This window comes from Anolis sagrei, chromosome 1 (genome assembly GCF_037176765.1).
Source record: "Anolis sagrei isolate rAnoSag1 chromosome 1, rAnoSag1.mat, whole genome shotgun sequence".
Taxonomy (NCBI): Eukaryota; Metazoa; Chordata; class Lepidosauria; order Squamata; family Dactyloidae; genus Anolis; species Anolis sagrei.
Window position 1 is genome coordinate 63,646,635 of NC_090021.1, and position 20,710 is coordinate 63,667,344.

Below are 20,710 nucleotides of genomic sequence, written 5' to 3' on the forward strand. Positions count from 1 at the left end.
AGAGGGTCTGGCCCTTTGAAAAATATGGGACTGGAATTAATAGTTGGCATGTTTGGGCACTTGGCAAGGTCCTGTCATGCAGGAAAGTGCATTGCCACAGTCTCTCAACTACTGCAGCCTTCTGTACTTGTTTGCTTTCCCCTTCAGTTCAGAAAATTTCAGGGAACAGGAGACAATGGTGAAAAGGAGGAAAAATGTTTGCCAGCTTGCATTTCAGCTTTTTTCTCTCTTGAGCAAGCAGATACTAGTTCAACACTATCCATGGTTTCAGGCACCCACAAGGAACATATCCTGATAGATAACATGGTCTTGTGTGAGTTCGTGCCTTCACGTTATTTGTCTACTTATGATATCCCCTTAAATTTCATAGGGGTTTTCTTAGGCAAAGAATACTCATGTGGTTTTGTCAGTTCGTTCCTCTGAAATATAACCATCTGGTATTTGTTAGTGGTCTCCCATACAAATACTAACCAAGGCTGACCCAGCTTAGCTTCTAAAATCCGATAGAATCTTGTGCCATTAGGCATTTAGGCACAAGGGGGGATATTACTGGATGCCCCGGTGGCGCAGTGGGTTAAAGCCCTGTGCCGGCAGGACTGAAGACCGACAGGTCGCAGGTTCAAATCCGGGGAGAGGCGGATGAGCTCCCTCTATCAGCTCCAGCTCCTCATGCGGGGACATGAGGGAAGCCTCCCACAAGGATGATAAAAACATCAAAATCATCCAGGCGTCCCCTGGGCAACATCCTTGCAGACGGCCAATTCTCTCACACCAGGAGTCACTCCTGACACGACAAAAAAAAAAAACCTGTATTATAAAAAAGGCAGTGTGTGTACTACACAGATCTCACGTGAAGGCTGTCAAAGTCCACATGAGCTTTTGTTTCAGGGCTATACTGCTGATCTGCGGAGAACAGTAGTACTGTGGAGAGCTATGGAAACGAGTCAGCACTTATGACAAGATATGTGTCTATATCATTCTCAAGTTTATACTTCTGAAGCTAGCTAAATCCATAGCAAAATTTCAACCATGTACTCCTCAAGCTGAAACATCACAATGTGGAAATGGTCTTTGGTGATGTCTGCTCAGGAGCTTCAGCATGCCATTGAACCTTTTTTTACACTGAAATACTCTGTTTAAGTCTTGAGATGATTGTGGACAGGGGTCCGTGGAACTAGATCTGTTTCTATTATTATCCATTTGTAGCTGAATTGTGCATTCATACTGCCTGTCAAAATCTATGTCACAACAGCTTGAGTTCTGCATTTAGAATAAATGCTGAAGTTCTGTAGACATCAACGTATCCTTTTGCTAGGACATTTTTTCCATATATTTGTCCAGCTTTCACGTTTTCTTCTGCTCAAGTATTAGTTTTTCTCCACACCTTCACCTCCTAATTTGGGGTATTTGAGCACAAGAGATCTTGAAGAGCCAGAGGATTTGTATAATGTAAGCAGCACTATAATGTTATGTTATGGTTACTACCACTCCCCACTTGATTTCTTAGAATAATCTTCCTTTAGCATGTGCATCTACTTTCAAGTTTTTTTAGTTTCGAGACAGGTAGATTTGACCCAGAATTCCCAAGTGACTTATTCTAGTGTGCAGTAGGTGCTCAGAAGATTTATTAATAGAAAAACAAATAAATAGGTATCTTTCAACCTTTTTCAGATGTGTCCTATGTAATCCTTTTTTTTAAGGATTACATAGGATGCTCCCACATTTTCCTTTTGATTTACTCTAGTATAGCCAGGTATTATGCCAATGTCAGTACTTTTCAGACATTGCATAAAGAGGAATTCAGACTTCTGTGTACAATATATATATATATATTCAACTACACAGTGGCAGCAAGGCCACTACAAGTGTCTCAATTCTTGCCATGTCCCCATTGGACATTGATTGGCTATGGGAGAGGGTATAGTAGTAGAGTGTCTTCGGGCTATTTCTCCTAGACCTTTTGCATAACTACAGTACCAGAATTTTACATTCTAATATCTTTAAATGTGTTGTTGGTCCCAGCCTGTTATGATGCTGCATGTGGGGGTTATTTATTTTGATTATAGTAGAATATTCAATGTAGCCTCTTCCCTACCTTACCTTTTTTGTACATCTTGTCCTTTACTTCCAGAGAAGAAACGATATCGGGAATCCTACATCAGTGATACATTGGAGATGGATCTTGATCCATCAGACAAGCATTCACATGACAGTGGAAGTAGCAGAGGCAGTGAGAGAAACAATCGGTTGTCTCGACAATCAACAGATAGCCATGGCAGCTCCCATACATCTGGCATAGAGACTGATTCAAGACACCGGATCTCTGTGGAGATGTCAGTGGATGAACCCTTTGTTATGAGTCGGGTTCATCAGAAAGACCAGTCTTGTAGCTCAAATATCAGCTGTGGCAGTTCTGGCATTGATAGTGGTGGCAAAGAGAGAGCAGAAGAAGATTCTCAGGATGATGGTAAGACTTGGACGGAAATGAGTTAGTGGTAGTGATATCCTGCCTCTTCCCCCTGGCTTAAGGACAGAGGGCTGATGGTGGTCCTGGTAATGGTTGGGTAGGCTTAGAAAAAAATGAGTTTTTTATGCTGAGTTCTTTTTCACAACTTATAGAAGTTGAGTTAGTAGTAGACGAACCAGAAGAAGTACCAGTGGATGGGTCTCCATTGGAAGAAGTGGTTCATGAAGAGTCTGTTGATTCTCATTCAGAAAATGGTGTATGTTGCGAAGGTGAGATGATCTTTGCATACTTCTTTTTATTTTTTTATGTCTTCATCCTGTTTTGTGGGCTTCTTAATTCTCTACCCAAAATAAATTTTATTAATCTTACACTAGTTTGCAGTAATTTATTTTTAATTACAGTAATGTGTTTTTTATTACATCAAAGGGGTTAGCATGTGGAGTGAAGTGAAAAAAAAGTTATATGTTAAGGCACTGTAGTTTTAAGAAAGTTGGTGGCCTGTAACTGTCACAAGACTTATGGGTTTGCTCAGGCCCATAGCCAGGATTTCGTTTCGGGGGGTGCCTGAATTTTTTCAGGGGGGGAGTTTGGGGGGGGCTGAGTTTCGGGGGGGGGCTGAGTCTGAGTGAAAGAGGGTCTAGCCTAGCAAACCTTTTGTATCGTTACCCCAATACCCCCATGCATATGGGATATATTGAGTATGGTGATCAGATCATGATATGAATAAACATAACAGTTTAAATAATGCACCAATAAGACCTTTTCGCGAACCACCATGAGAATTTGGGGGGGGGGGCTGAAGCCCCTCAAGCCCCCCCCCCCCCCCGGGTACATGCCTGGGTTTGCTGCAGCAGCCCCTGTGAGCAGCCATTCGGTGGGTGGTCCAGAACAAATGGAATTGGAGAGTATTTGGCCATGAGGTTTGGCCAAAAGCTTCTTAGATCTATTGTTCAAGGTTTTCATGGCCAGAATCACTGGGTTGTTGTAGGTTTTTCAGGCTACATGGCCATGTCCTAGAAGCATTCCCTTCTGACATTTCACCTGTATCTATGGCAGGCATCCTCAGCGGTTGTGAGACCTCACAACGTTCTGAGAATGCCTGCCATTGATGCAGGCGAAACATCAGGAGAGAATGCTTCTAGAACATGGCCATATAACCCATACAACCCGCTTCTTAGGTCCTTTCTCTGCAGATCTCTACCAGTCACAGAATCACAGTTGCAAAAAATCACGAGTCCAAGGGAAGGTGAACAGGGACCTCTGGAGTCTTACATTATATAAGGGCCTTGGCTATTGCATATTACATTTTTCAACATAGTCTAAGTTGATTTTGGATTTCATCATACATAGAATAGACACCCCAATATTTGTGAGACTAAAATCTGTCATGACTGAATATGTTTCACTGTTTTCTTGAGTGTAATTAAGTATTCAGCCTTAGAACTGCAAGTTTCAAGATGCATATTTTGTTTTGAGTTTGAATCTCACACCCTGATTCTTCCCATCTTCTCTTCTTGACAGATGTTAATAAGAACCATCTTTCAGTAGTACAAGTCACGTTAATAAAAGTGAAAGGCCAAAGTGTGGAATCCCTTCAGGTAAGGTTATGACCCATCAACAAAACCAATCTCATTTATATAGTAGCTCTGTTTTAACACCAATACACGTCCTACCCACAAATACCAATACATGAAGGATAATAGCATCTTTGAGACTTGGAAGAAGTAGTTTCTAGTGTCAGCCTTTGAGGACTCAGTCCACTTCGTTAGATGTTTTCATGAAAACTAGCACTAGAAATTTCTTCTAGTCTCAAAGGTGTGATTTGATTCTTTTATACCGTTTTATGCTAAAACATCTTAGTTTACACATCATTCTGAACACTACTAAAAAGATAGTATATATAATTGTGGCACTTTAAATATATTGTTTATAAGATTTTTCATATATCTTTTTTTTTAATGGGGCTTAGTTCGCTAAGTTAAATATTGATTAAAATATCAGGCAAAATTAGAAAGCAATTAAAAGATGTCATTAGAGATGGGGAAACAGACCCATCCATTTAAAAGCGGTTTTGGTAGAAATCAATTTTTAGAGAGTACCTTCATTTTCCATCCCTTGGGAGCCCAAATCCTCATTGTCTGAATTGTTGCCCCCTTCTTCTGGTGGGGGGGGGGGAGGTGTAAGTCATACTTAATTACAAATATGTCACTGACAAGATGCTCCTTGGTGGTTCAAAGTTCTGAACATGATGATCAGCAATGATGGTTGTTTGAAAACATAACCTTAAATTGGCAGTATTGTCCCTTTGAATGCCTGCCATTATTGTCCTTTTTTCAACCAAAGAGTAGAATCACCATTAGATAGTGACCAAATCCAAAAGGTGTATTCAGACAGAGATGAAAATAAAATTTAACCTTGAATGTATTATGCTTAAATATGTGTAGGTTTTCTTTTACTAAAATGTAACCATAGGCCTTGGCTGTGCTTCCTTTTCTGCCCTCTTTATTTCCAATCCCAACAAGAGCTGTGATTTCAGCCAAATGATTCCTTTCCAATGATCCATTCATTGTACATGCATCCGAGGACAATATGTCCTGCGTTGAGAAAAATCTGGGCATTAATAGTTGAATAGCTTTTCAATTCTGTGATGGTTCACAGCTTCTTCATTAATACAATTTTCTTGAAAGAGAGCAAGAGGAATGTTAACAATTTGAGACAGGATGGAGATGCACTGGGAACTTGAAGACACGCGATCTCTCTTGTTTTTTCTTTCACTTGTTTGCTTCATTTTTTTAAAATATGTGCCTTTCTTAAACTGGCAGATTACACAGCCCAAAGCTACGAAGTGCCCTGACCAGCATAGCCAAAGTCTAGATGACATTCGTCTTCACAAGTGTCTTCACCCACCACTCAGTGCCACCCTGTCTTCAGATACCTCCCACAGCTATACCTTTGGTTGTGCATTAGAGGACAAACTGGCCAGCTACGGATGTGTTTATTCAACAGCTGACTGTAAAACCAAGTCAGCTCTCTATGGAAAGAGATCTATGAACTGTTTGTCTCTGGACCTCTTGGGAGAAGATCAGCTTCCAGAGGAATTTGTGGTGTGATCACACTGAAGAAGCACTTGGGTCCATCTGGCTGAACAGCATCTGCAAAAATAAAATGACTAATGGTCAAATGGGAAAGAGAAGCTGTTCTCTCCCTGTATCTCTATACCTCATAATGTGGGAAAGCTGCTTATTGCTTGCCCCTCTGTGGTTTATCCTTTTTTGTTCAACAGACCTGATCAAAGTGCAAGTTAATAGTTAAAGTTGTCATTGCTCCAGTATTGGAGGAGGGTTTTTGAACCATTGGCAAGAACATCTTTCTCTCTAAAATGCCTGGTGGGCAAATGATTCACACTAATGAACACACTTGGCAGACACACAGCTATATTTGCTTACTTTTTTAAGACAAACTGGTTTGCTGTATTGTGGGTTTTCCCCCCACACTGCTTCATCGTGTGTAATTCTTTGGAAGATTGCTTTCCCAGGATGTCCCTCCATTAACTATCTGCCAAAAGTATGCACTGCAATGGCCTTGTGTCGTAAGCAGTTTTCAGTGTGTATGTCCAAATATTTTGGAAATAATAGTGATACCTGTTGACATGTTTTATTATTGTGTATTTTAAATCTTCAAGAAGCTGTTTGAATGCCATTTCTTGTTTTAGCATTTGCTTCTCCAAATCAAAGCCATTTCCTGCAAAAGTGACCAGAAAGTCAACTGCAGATTATTATTTGATATAGGTAGCATTTTATACCAGATTATTTGTAAGGTGCTGAATTGTACTGTAGGGCAACATATAAGAAAACTGCGAGATTGTTTTTAGAAGTAAAAATGTCAGAAATTGCTTACAAATGATAACACATGCCAGCAATTTCTGTAGGACTTCTTTATGACTTTCCCAGAACTGTAGAAATATGACAACTTTCCTTTGAGGTTTATGGACAGTTCAGTGTGCATTGGAAGTTGATTTCACTAAGATACAAACAGCCTTCCATAGGGTGGTAAGAACAGAAGGTAGGGAAAGAATCCTGTTAATTAAGATTAATTTCAGAATTAGTCTTAATTCTGAAATACTCCTTAATCCTTTCTTTGTTTCACCAAGAATGATGCCTTAACTTTTATGAACAATGTAACAGTATACTTCATATCTTCTTAATATGCTCCCCCATCATGGACCAGTTAATACATTCATGTTCTTCACTCACTGACTGTATGAACAAGTCAAGATGATGTTTTAGCATGGAGCCAAATTTCTCTTTTGAATTTTTACAGCACAAACCAATATATTTTGAGTAGAAGGAGTGAGAGGGATTTTATGGTTGAAGGGTGGTTACAATTCTGGGTAGCTCAGCATCACATCATAGTTCTACATTTTGACCTAAGTTTCCAGGTTCTGCCAATAGTTTCCTTTTCCAGAGTGAAAAAAGAAACCATCACTATCATAGTTTTCCAGTAACCCCCAGTCCTTCCAAAGTACTTCAGTTTCACTCACTGCCACATGAAATAAAGTGACATAACTCCCCCCTCAATTGGGATAGTAAATTTGGAGGCATGATTCAAGTCAGATTCATTGCCTGTCCATTCAAATTAGCCCTTTATCACTACTTCCCAAACTCTTATTCCAGTACACATACAATTGCTTACAAGTGGAAATAGCCAATGCATTTGACCTTGAATTATTTAATGCTAGCCTAAACAAAATATCAAACTGAAAGCATTGTCCCTCCTCTCCCCCTCCCCCAATTATAGAAGTGGAGGACCCAAACAACCAGCACAATGTTAAAGCCCCACACTTGCATTCGTATCTGGATCAAGCAGTCATACACTTGTTTTTCCTACTCACACAATTGTTAATTGAGTTATTTGTGTATTTTCTTGTTTGACCCCCACTGTTGGGTAACAAAAAAAGAAGCAAACGAGCGTTGTACATAACTGAGTTAACCCATTCTAAATATTTCCATATATTTTCATTGTCTCCTTTCATGTAGTGTTGCATTGTTTCAAGTGCAGGTGTGCTTTGATGGCAAAACTGAGAATGCAATTCAAGCAACATATGATTATCTTAATAATATTATTCCTTCTTTTTGCAGTATAATATTTGTTTTGTCTACCCCAAGTTTGTTCCCTAGAACATGTTCTTCTAGATTGGCGTTGCTATAGAGATAAATTAAGGGGTCAAGGAAACCCACTTCCCACAAAATTGTAGGGCTGGCAAAACCAGTAACATCTACAGGAGTTTTATTTTATCTGCTTCCAAGCATTTAAAGAGGAGAAGCAGGGGGAGGAGGGATGCAGATGAAAGGTTGCTGTTCTGGCACATTTTATTTTCTTGCAAAAAGGATGAGAAGGCAACCACAGGTTCTGGGAACTACCTGTAAAGAAGGTCTCTTTCACAACCCCCATGAAAATTAATGAACGTTTCCCTTCTGTAGAGTTTGGGCAGGAACTCTTCCCAATAGATTGTGTCTCTTCTTAGTTTTGCTAGTTTGAGTTTTAGTGATTGTTACAAACCTATTAGTTGCCCTAAGGCCTATGTATGGAAATGGTGTTGGACTGCAGTTCTCAGTATCCTGAGAAGTTGTCACCCATCAAGATGTAGGGCCTTTTCACGCTGCACACTTAAAGCTATATGGTCCCACTTTAATTACCACAACTACGTTCTGTGGAATGCAGGAGTTGCAGTGTAGTGAGATACTAGAATTTTCTGGCTAGGGATTCTAAATGTACCTTCTTAAAATGCAAATCCCAAAAATCCATATAAGGCTGCCATGGTAATTAAATTGGAAGCATTGTAAATTGTGCAATGTGAAAGGGCTCCTAGAGGGCCCCAGGATTCCAGTCATCCTCTTGGTAATTTTATTTTTTGAGTCTACTCTATAGCACCCTCTCCCTCCTGTTTTAACAAATGCTAACTTTCATATCCATTGAGGACATGTATGAAACATTAGTAGCATCCCCTTCGAGTTGTTCCCTTCACATGTTGCACATTGCTTTAGGCTATTATATACTTTCTCTGTTTTTAACCCATATATTCATATTTATTTTATTTTAGTACGTGAAAAAGAAAATCCTGCAATTTTTCATGTGCCTTGACCCAGCTTTTCAAGACAGGTATAATATGATAGTGTCCAGTATGAGGGCTCGCTCTCCCAGGGAGTCATGGAATCCAGGAGTGATCCTGCTAAATACAGGTTGCTTAAAGTCTGGATGAATACTGTTCCCCCCACAATCTTTTCTTTCCTATTGAAAAGGTAATATGAAAAGCTGGACCAAGAGTGATACAAATGTGTCTTAATGAAAATTCTCCAAGAACTGTGATGGTTATTATGCAATTTTCTTTTGAGTCTCTTGAATGTGAGAGTTCTCTCTCACACACAGACATACACACATATATTGGTTTTCATCATAAGGTTCTGTTTTATGTTTAGTTTAGCTGCAGTTTGGAATTTTTATTTTATTGTTTAAAGGCTTTTAATCTACTGAAGATATGAAAACCAGCTGTCAATATTTGTTCAGCTGTAAGATACTGATTGCAGTCACTCCATTTTTAATGACTGATGTTCCTCCTTTCCATGAAAGGAAATCTTTTGTATGGGAAAAACACATGAACAACACACATAGATTGATTTGTCTGTCTCTGTATACATATGTAATAAAATGATAGAAAAGCAAGCTTGTATGTGTGTAACTCCAGAGTGGGATGGAAGTGTGCAAGTGTTTGTTGCAGCTGTGCGATAGAACATTTAAAGATGTTCTTCTCAACTGTATCTCTTCTCATACCTATTTGGCTTCTACGACTTTTGCAAAATCAGCCACTATGGAAATCGTGGTCTGAGAAGCCAGGCAGCATTGTCACCTCATGCTTCCCTTGGTTTGACAAGGACAGTTTTTTCATATTAGACAGACTTCTGGAAAAGCTTTCTTTAAATAAATGAAACTGATATTGCTTTTGGTTAGCAACATCTAGTATCTAGCTGTGGGAGAACTTGTTTATCTTCTGTCCCAAGAGAGGAGAGGCAGAAAAAGTGTCCAGCATGCCTCTAAGGGCCTATAGAGACAGGGCCCATAACACGGGAGCTCCTGTGGTTTTTCCAGAGGCATCCAAACAACATCTCTGGTAAAACCTAATTAATATGATACTCTATTAGACACTGCTCTTCTTGAAAGACCCGGTCTAATGGGACTACCAAGACGTCAGTCCGCACAGCCCATTTCACTTCTTTGGGCCCGGAGAAGTGAAGAGGAAGGCCACCCCGTCCCCAAATCCTGGAAAATACCAATGTAGTGCTAATACAGAGGGAGTCACTCCCCACCCCTCCCCGGTGTCTTAGTGCTACATTGGTACATTCCAGGAAGCATGGTGAGAGGCCCAGTGATGGCCTGGCAAGTTTTTCTTTTATTTTAAAGGTTTGATGGGGGATTTTGGTTGTCCCCATTGTAACCCAGTGTGCTACACTTGGGAGAACACACGAGAAAGCCCACTTCTTTTGGGTACCCATGCGGACAACAACATGGGAGAAAATGGGTCCTTTTAACCTGTTTTCTCCAATGATAAATTGCTGTCTGGAAGCAGCCTAAGGATGTCAAATCTGCCCAAAGGAGATGGAGGTGATAAAGTATCAGGCTTCATGTTCCATTCTTCCTAGTTAGAATGTATGGAACTTATATGCAGAACCAGTCCTACCATTAGGCAGAAGGATTTGGTCCCTTCAAATACTCAATACTAGAGAATACATACGTGAACCTCCACACAGCCCTACCTTAACAGCCAGGAGCTGCATCACTTGAAAGCCTGTTCAGTTGCTGATGAAGTTGCAAGGAGAGTGACATTTCCAGCCCTCTCCTGTCAGCATGCAAGACCATCAGTCTGAAACAGGATTCCCATTGTACTACTGGACAGGAGGAAACTATTTTTAATATTTAATAGAAAAACATGGTTTTTGCACAAAAGCCTGCATTCAAAAACAAGAAAAATATGGCAGAGGAATATTCATTTTCTCCTGACATACCAAGACACCTACTGTAATTGCTCAGTATTACATGCAAGGATTAAGCAGCTGAGGATTTACATCCCAGTACATTCTTCCTGAACCTGACGTCTTGCAACTTTCATCACCAAATGACAAAGATGCTGGAGATTAAAGGATAATATACAGGGTTAGTCAAAATGCATAGGCCAATAAGCCATTCAATTGAATGGCTTATTGGCCTATGCATTTTGACTAACCCTGTATTTCAAGGGTGTTGGAGTAGGAGAGACAGTTGCTATAGAGCTTGTAATAACTTGTGTGGCTTGAAAGTTCTGGATGTTTTTATTCACACCTGGATTTGTAAGTCATCCATGTATCTCTAGTTCTGCCTGAAAAAAAATATTTCAACACGAATCATCTTTATTATGCCTGGTCACTAGCTTTATATTTACATCCTTGGAGCATGGATGATATGTAATCTTTAAAATATCCAGAACACTTCTTGCTGTAGGTAGGTTGCGTGAAAATAATTGGGGGGGGGGGGGGAGACATAGCTTGCTGTTCAAGTAGTATCCAGTAGCAATTTTGTCATAACTTCAAATTTCCCTTCCTCTACAAATTGTGTTCTATCTTGTTATTCTCTGCCACATTCATTTCCTGCTAACCTTCAAGCATCCAGTAGGTTACTGAGCTGCTGGGTGTTTATTGACATTTTTGGCAACCATCAGGGATTGGTTCAGGTTGTAAAATATTATTCCTAATACCGCAACTGAGAATATTTCATGTTTTGAATCATTCTGTAATAACAACTGGCCTTTCTCTGACTTCCTCTGTCAGATACTGGTCCTTCGTTCGATTATTTCTCTTTTTACTTCAGCTTGGTTTCATAATATTGAAGAGCTGAAATTGCTCTTTATATATATTACACTATTTTATATATTTTCTTATTATATTATTTCACTGTTGTTCAAAGAACTCAGATTTTGCCAAACATTTTAATTTTCCATCAATACAGTTATAATATTTATATGTGTGTATATTTAAAAGTGAAAAATGCAGAGTTATCTATGATGGTTTTTAACCAGTTATCACACACTGGTGTACAACTACTGCATGATGCTTTGCTGGTTTGTAAGAATGATTAACATTGGCTGAAATCCTATATTGCCTTCTTAATTATGAATATATAACTAAGTAAGAGTTCTTGGCTTGATTTCCCTAAATCTAGCTAATAGGCAGCAGCTACACTGACCAATAAGGGGCTTTTCTGCTGGCAGTTGGGTACAGTACAATGTTTCCATCCTCCTCCTGCTAACATGAAAGTCTGCCACAATCAGAAGACCCCTGTAGCAATCTTTCATCATCCCTCCGATTGTTGGCAGGAAAGGGCTAGAAACAGCATCCTGCTGCACCTGATTCACTTGGTGTGGCTACTGATTATTAAGGCAGTAGCTTCCACTCTACAGTGAATATATATATTTATTATTATTATTATTTACTTTATTTGTATACCGCACTCTCTCAGCCCGTAGGCGACTCAGTGCGGTTTACAACCAGGTCAATATACAAAGTGCACAACATTAGCATTAGCATTTAAAAACAGCAACTAGAGCAACTAAATCACATAACAGTACATCAGTACATCAATATAACAACAATACATCCATATAACTAATCCATCACGTCTCATCAATAAAGTCATAATCCGATCTCCTCGTCCATTATTCCAAGTTCCAATCTCAATCAATTGATTGCACTGCTTAATTAAACACCTGTTCAAAGAGCCAGGTCTTCACTTTTCTCCTGAACGCCAGCAAGGAGGGGGTCGATCTAATGTCTGCGGGAAGGGCGTTCCACAGCCGAGGGGCCACCACTGAGAAGGCCCTGTCTCTCGTCCCCACCAGTCGTGCCTGCGAGGTTGGCGGGATAGAGAGCAGGGCCTCACCGGATGATCTTAATGTCCTAACTGGTTCATAGGGGGTGATGCGTTCGAACAGATAGGTCGGGCCAGAACCGTTTAGGGCTTTAAAGGCTAAAACCAGCACTTTAAATTGTGCCCGGTAGCAAATTGGCAGCCAGTGGAGCTGGCGCAACAGAGGAGTGGTGTGCTCCCTGAGTGCCGCTCCCGTTAGCAATCTGGCTGCCGCCCGCTGGACCATCTGAAGCTTCCGAGCAGTCTTCAAAGGCAACCCCACGTAGAGAGCGTTGCAGTGGTCTATACGGAATGTAACCAGTGTGTGGACTACCGTGGCCAAGTCAGACTTCCCAAGGTACGGGCGCAGCTGGCGCACAAGTTTTAATTGTGCAAATGCTCCCCTGATCACCGCCGAAACCTGGGGTTCCAGGCTCAGCGATGAATCCAGGATCACACCCAAGCTGCGAACCTGCGTCTTCAGGGGGAGTGTAACCCCGTCCAACACCGGCTGTAATCCTATACCCTGTTCGGCCTTACAACTGACCAGGAGTACCTCTGTCTTGCCTGGATTCAGTTTCAATTTGTTCGTCCTCATCCAGACTGTTACAGCGGTCAAGCACCGGTTCAGGACCTCGACAGCCTCCTTAGTAGCAGGTGGGAAGGAGTGACAGAGATGGACATCATCTGCGTACAGATGACACCGTACTCCGAAACTCCGGATGATCTCCCCCAACGGCTTCATGTAGATGTTAAACAACATAGGAGACAAGATTGAACCCTGAGGAACCCCACAAGACAATGGTTGTGAGGTAGAATAGGTGTCTCCCAATAACACCTTCTGAGATCGACCCTCTAGGAAGGACCAGAGCCACTGTAGGACAGTTCCTCCAAGGCCCATTCCCGCGAGGCGTCCCAGAAGGATACCGTGGTCGACGGTATCGAAGGCCGCTGAGAGGTCCAGCAGCACCAACAGGGACACACTCCCCCTGTCGAGCTCCCGGCGTAGATCATCCACTAAGGCGACCAAGACTGTCTCAGTGCCATGTCCCGGCCTGAAGCCAGACTGCGCCGGATCCAGATAATCCGTGTCGTCCAAGAATACCTGGAGTTGTGAAGCCACCACATGTTCCAGGACTTTGCCCAAAAAGGGGAGATTGGAAATTGGCCGAAATAGTGGCCGCGAATTGAGTGGGGTCCAGTGATGTTTTTTTCAACAGCAGTTTTATTACAGCTTGTTTTAAGCTCGCTGGAATGTTGCCTTCCCGGAGGGAGGCATTAACCACCACCGTTACCCACTCGGCCAATCCCCCTCTGGCTTGCTTTAAAAGCCAGGATGGACAGAGGTCTAGAACGCATGTGGTAGGCCTCATCCCTCCCAGTATCTTGTCCACATCCTCGGGTTTCACCAATTGAAATGAATCCATCAAAACCGGGCAAGCAGATGCTCCAGCTACATCCTCAGAGACTGCCGTTAATATGGCATCCAGCCCAGAACGAATCAAAGCGACTTTGTCCGCGAAGAACCGAGCAAAAGCTTCACAGCGGGCTATCGAGTTGTCAGGGCTCCCATCCTGAATGGTGGGGTTTAAAAGGCCTCTGACAACTCGGAACAGCTTCGCAGATGCAATAGTGGCCTTTAGATTTCTTTATTTCTGTCTTTACCCTGCCAAAATAGATTTCTTTGCGGCCTTTATTGCCGCGGCATATGCCCTTAAAAAGGACACAAACCGTGTCCTATGAGTATCAATATATATATTCCTCTATAGTATCTCTATATATATTCCTGTGAGTATCTCTGTAGATCTTAGAAAGCTGTTTCTTGATTTAAGGTATTGACATGCTGGCTGATATCCAAACAGAGGATGGTCCAGAGATGTCACTGCCTTGGTCCTTTCATTATTGGCTACTACTTCCTGGCAGGTGTCAGGTGGTGCAATACTGGCTAAACAGTATAATTTCTCCAGTGGTATAGAATGTAGTCATCCTGTGATAATGTGGCATGTCTCATTAAGAGCCACATTCACTGTTTTAACAGGGTGAGATGTATTCCACACTGGGCAAGCGTATTCAGCAACAGAGTAGCAAAGCACATGGGCAGATGTCCTCACTGTCTCTGGTTGTGATCCCCAGGTTGTGCCAGTCAGCTTTAGTATGATATTGTTTCCAGCACCCATTTTTTGCTTGATAGTCAAGCAGTGCTTTTCATAAGTCAGAGCACGGTCCAGGGGAGCTCCCAGATATTTTGGTGTGCTGCAGTGCTCCAGTGGGATTCCTTCCCAGGTAATCTTCAAAGCTCGAGATGCTTGTTTGTGCTTATGATGAAAAGCACACATCTGCATTTTGGCTGGATTAGGAATTAGCTGGATTTTCCTGTAATAGGCAGTAAGGGTGCCTAAAGCTTTGGAGAGCTTCTGTTCAACCATTTTAAAGCTTGCTTGAGAGTGATGGCACAATTGTCAGCATAGATTAAACTCTCTGTCCCTTCTGGCAGTGGCTGATCATTTGTGTAAATGTCAAACATTGATGGAGCAAGCACACTCCCCTGAGGCAGGCTGTTATTCTGTTTTCGCCATCTGCTTCTCTGACCCTAGAATTCAACAAAAAGCTCCTGTTTTGTAGCAGATTTCCTATTAAGTGGGTGAGGTGGTAGTCCTTTGTGATATTATACATTTTTCTCAGGAGAAGGTGATGATTTACAGTATCATATGCTGATGACAAGTCTGTAGTCAGCTGCTTTTCAAAACCATCTTCTATGTGCTGAATCAGGTTCAAAGCTTGAGATGTCCAGCTTTTGCCTTTCCTGAAGCCAGCTTTCTGTGGGATCATACATGGGTCTATTTTTCCATGATTCTATGCAGAATAAGTCTCTCCAGAAGTTTGTAAAGGTAGCAGAGCAAGGAGATTGGTCTATAGCTTTTTGGATCATTACAGTCTTTGCCTGGTTTCAAAATGTCTATGACTCTTGCTTTCCTCCAGATTTTAGGGATCTGACAGGATACAATGCAGTTCATCAGCTTCAACAGCTTGTCAGTGGATTGACAAGATGGTTTACATATAATTGAAATGATATTAACATTCATAAACAAGAGCTGATACAAAAACAATTAAATCATAAGCAGATGTGACCAAAATCAGATTGGGTTCCATATCTAAAATTTTAGTGACCTGGAGAATGAAAAGATGTCTCTGATATTGTGATGAATTTCCACCAGATACATCTATAAAGTTTGCAGAACAGAGAAAAAGCGTGTCTTCAGAAACATTTCAAAACATAGGCATCTTCATATGGGAGAACATGGTTCTCCTGAGCTCTGTAAAGAGTTACAGTTCAACATCCAAAGGCCTCCATATTCCCCATCTTCCCCTGAAATACTTATGATTGCTCATAATTTTTCACTACTGATCACAAAAACCTTCTTAAGTCATTTTCAAAAGATTCCAGTGAAATATTTTTTTTCCTGTGTGGAATTTTTAAAAAATAAATTACTGATTTTAATAATAAAATCTGAGTCTAAAAATGTTCTCTTTCCTTTCAGAAATAGTTCCTAATTTCTTATTCTATAGGTGATATAGAAAATAATTGTGTCCTAATTATTAGATCTAGTTTGCATTGTACTTTCATGACACAAGGGGGCATTGGTGGAATACAGTGCTAGTGAAAATAATGATTCTGTGGTGAGACATAAAGTACTGAAGAATCCAACAGAGAGTCCAGTGGTAAACCCTGAATTATCAAATTGCAAACAGATTTCTGAAGGGAGTGAAATATATTTTACCATGGTGGAATATTATTTTTCATTGTATGTCAGCTTGAATATTTTTCAAATGAAGTGAATTTGTCCAACAATTACATAAATGATAAAGACAATCATAACATTGGATTTGAAACAGAAATCATTCTAGGCAAACCACCTTTGTATGTGAGGGTTTAATTGTATAAGGAACATGGGACATGTTCTTGCTGTCTGCTTGGCAATGTATATCTGTCCCATTCTACATAGTCCCCACTTCCCATATTGGTCTGGAAGCTATACAATAAACTTATATATTATTGTTGGAGAAAATACAACCCACCTCTAGTTTCCATTCACTTCATTTCAAAATGCATTTTTTTAAACCCTTGACCATGACCAATGGGGCTATCCAAGATCTCTGTGTGGGGTGTCAATGGTCATTTTGCTTTTTGTTTCCCTCCCCTCCCCTCACCTCCTAACGTGTTGTTTTTGTACATCAGGAGTTCTCTCGGGGGGGGGGGGTGCTGCCAGCAAGCCTTTTGGGTAATTTTTGAAGGGAAAATGGGGGCTAGAAGTTGTTTGAATGCCCTCTCAAGTCAACCCATCTAGCCACCCCCTGAGGGAAAGTCCAGGGTTTAAGTTGGGGGTGGGGAAACAAAATCTTGGGAGGAACTGGATTAAAATAACCCAGTTCCTCCTGAGATTTCTGGCAGTGTAGAAGGGCCCTCAGAGTCCTATTTGATATTTAAACTTCCACCATCAGCACCACTACCCTGCCAAAAATACCCTAACTTATATGTGGTGCAGCCTTCCTTAGTATGGTCATTTGTCAGAGAAGGGGGGGGGGCAGTGAGTGAGGAAGCATCAAGCCATTTTCTTGTAGCTAAACATGTTGCAATAACATTAATAACAGGGACATTACAAGAACCCATCTGTAGATCCCCTCTGACAAAATGTCAGAGAGATCTACAGATGTTTGGGAGAGTTCTGATGCTTACAAGGTGAGATTTAGCTTTGGAGATTTAGCTTTGGAGATGTAACTACATGTTACATATAGATCTTCTGATGCAGTATCTTTTCTATCATTTAGGCATCCAAAAGAAAAGGGGCAAGCAAAGTTATAATTGGGACAAATATGAGTTTCCGGAGTATACCATTTTCAGTGTCTCACTCTCTGCAATTTAGCAATTTGGAGAATGAGGGAAATTTTCATTTTGGAAATCAGAAGTATCATCTATAGCCTCATCTACACTGCCATATGGTCAATGTAGATTTATATAATGCAGTTCAATGCAGTTAAATACATTGTATGAGTCTACACTGACCATATAATGCATTTCAAACTGCATTATATGATAGTGTACATGGGGCCGCAGAAGGTGAAAACCTTTGTTTTGCTTCCCCCAAAGCTACTGTCTTGCACTCAGATAGACAAGCTGAACAATTTCTTCTTCCAAGGACTCATTCTACATAGCTGGTCAAATCTGGGGGAAAGAGCAGCCTGCCAAGAATAGCAATGCTTCTTGGGACATCCTCTCTGTCTCCGCAGACAAGAGCAAGGGATTAATGACAGTTGCATAGAGACACGCACACACACTTCAGAAAACCGCAAACACTTGGAAAGGACCCAAGAGTCTAACAAAACAATCAAATAGGAATTCTGAGCAGTAGTGAAAACTCTTGAGTGCTACTTGGCAGCTTGGGACTTGTCTGCTTTATAGCTCAAACAAGCACGAATGTTGATATGTAGAGCTTGTGTTGCTTTTGTTTCCCATCATCTTCACTTTCAAGTTCTGCCAAGCACTAAACAAGCTCCGGATTTACACAGCACTGTTTTGACCTCTGCCAGAACTTGGTGCATGTCATTGTCTCCCCCTCCCATCTTGTATGGAGGTGCTTGATCATCTACCATTTTCCTATAGAACAGAGATGGATAATTGTGGCTCTCCAGCTATTTGGGGTCAACAACACTCATCACCCCCAAGCAGGGTAGTTAATGGTGGGTGTTGGGAAATGTGGGATTTAGTAGTGGATCCCTCAAATGGAGTAATCAAATCGTCAAGGCAGAAACTGAATAACAACCAGTCCCACACTACACAGAGTCTAGCAGAGAAAGATATAAGTTTACTCTTTGTGAAGAAATAAAAGTAAATTTACAGACTACTTCTGCATAATCACATAGTCTTCTGGAGGGCATAAAGACAAATATGAAAAATGGCTACAGGTTAGAATAATCAGGAGGAGACTGAGTATGGTAACACGAAACAAACAAACAAAAAGAAGAGGTTTGCAAGCATCCACATGAGAAATTAGAAAGTAGAATAGGCCCTTGATATACATTGGAGTTTGGGTTCCGGACCTGCCATGGATATCAAAATCGCTGGATGCTCAAGTCAATGAAATAGTGGCATAAAATCAAATGGCAACCAACTCAAATGAATGCCAGAGAAAACCTGAGAATCTGTAAAATGGTGGGAGGCTACAACAGGACATGCCTAACACTGGCATAGTGCTTGTGCAGCAAAATCAAGGTTTGGCTTTTATGGGGTGTGATATTTTCAGGCTGTTGAATCTGTATATGCAGAACCTATAGCTATGGTGGGCCAACTGTACAGATATGCAAAGTTGCTAATAATGAGGATTTCTGCAAATTGTAACCAACAAACACCTGGTAAGCCACATGTTGCCCACATCTGTACCACATCAGACATGCAAATACATCCATATTTCAATTCAACAGCCATTGTCTGCATGTAACTGAATTTTATTGAGTAACATTGCCATTGTTTCCCCTCCCCCTTTAAAATACTGAAACATACTAATATGACCCTCCACTTTAAAGAAATATGAATGACTGAAAACTAATTCATTCATTAATTTTGGATAATGTACAATTTCATTTTAAAAATACACATTAAGAGAATTTTTAAAAAGTAATCTGTTAGAAGTAATAATACCCCATGGAGATATTTTTTATGTTTCATTAAAAGCGGATTCTCAGTTGCAAACTCATTTCTTCTTTTCATTTCTGTCCTGAGCAGTTATGAGAGCTATCCCTCAATACTCGTAATTTCTTGGTAGCAATTTGGGCTGAGTCAAATATTTGTCGTCCCGGGAGACAGACGTCTCTCTTTCTGGCATAAGTGATCAATCCTCATTACAGGACGCAGAGGGAAAAGAATGCTGTTATAGTGTTTAAAGCTGTCTGCTTCCTGTGCCAATAACTTTCTCTTGTAACTTCTGAGCGTCTAGCACCCCACTGATGACCTTGGAAAGTTCTTTGAAAGGGCTGTTTTATGGGCAGCCATGATGATATAACCCTTTCAATGTCGGCACGTGGGTGTAATGCAAAGGCTTGACTTCTATCTCAACCCAGTAGCAGAGGGGTAGAATGGCTCTCTTTTTGAATGTGCCATGTCCCACATCAAGAAGTTCAGATACGGCAAGTCAGATTTGCAGTGATGTTAATCAGGCTAGAGACTCTGGGCCCTTCCACTGCCATATAAAATCCTTATTATCTACTTTGAATTGGCAGCATAGACTCATATAATCCAGTTCAAAGCAGAAAATGTGGATTATCTGCTTTGATAATCTAGATTATAAGGCAGTGTAAAAGGGACCTCTGTAGTGTCAAGATTTTATGTGCTACAATAAGGTCCAGTCATCTGAAAACTATAACTCAACAAGGTTGAAAATCAATGAAAGGCACAATTAAAAGCTTGACCTGGTCATGTTTACGGATGACTAAGGTCCCTTTGATGACCAGATAATCCAGGTCATTAAAGGAGGAAATCTACATTATCTGATATGAACTGCATTGTCTTAGTTTACACTTCTATATAATCCAGTTCAGAGCAGAAGGGCCTAAGGGGGGAATCTACACTGCCCTATATCCCAGGATCCGATCCCAGATTATCTGCTTTGAATTGGATTATGAGTCTACACTACCAGACAATCTAGGATAAAAAGATAATCTGGGATATAGAGCAGTGTAGATCCACCATAAATTCTGAATCGTGTTGGGTGCTAAAATAAACCCGTGGAATCCATAATATTCATGTAAATATTGATCCACCATTCAAAAATTGACTCAATGTGTCTATTTTAATTGGGATTACCAATATAATTCAGGCTACAATGCAATTTACTTCCAAAGCAGCCAGTGGGGCTCCTTCTACACTGCCTTATCATCCAGATTATCAAAACAGATAATCCACATTATGGGATGAACTGGATTATATGAGTCTACACTGCAATTTAATGTAATCTGGTTTTTATATGGCAGTGTAGAAGGGGCCTGAATCTGTTGCTGAAAAATGGTCAATCTCCTCTGGATTCTACCTCCACTTCTCCAGAAACTGCTGAGATGAACATTAGTGAATTTATCTCCTTAAGGTGCTGGGTGTGCCAGCCATCACTGTAAGGCTATATATACTTAAGAATGTGTTTTGAATCCCACTGAGGGTATATCTACACTTCAGTTAATCAGTTTGATGTCACTTCAACTGCCATGGTTCAATACTATGGAATCATGAGAGTTGTAGCTTTACAAGGTCTTCTCTGTCAAAGAGTTCTC

General features: G+C 40.8%; 1 protein-coding gene across 2 annotated transcripts in view; it reads left to right on the plus strand.

Annotated features, from left to right (window-relative positions):
- Positions 1–9,187, plus strand: part of FRMD1 (FERM domain containing 1) — a 64,108-nt gene extending 54,921 nt beyond the window's left edge. For both annotated transcript variants that reach the window (XM_067465571.1, XM_060753755.2), the window contains 4 exons: positions 2,132–2,467; positions 2,620–2,736; positions 3,989–4,065; positions 5,290–9,187. In XM_067465571.1, coding sequence (XP_067321672.1) covers positions 2,132–2,467; positions 2,620–2,736; positions 3,989–4,065; positions 5,290–5,577 — 818 coding nt within the window. In that variant the 3' untranslated portion in view covers positions 5,578–9,187. The remainder of the gene's footprint in view (positions 1–2,131; positions 2,468–2,619; positions 2,737–3,988; positions 4,066–5,289) is intronic.
- Positions 9,188–20,710: the final 11,523 nt, after the last annotated feature.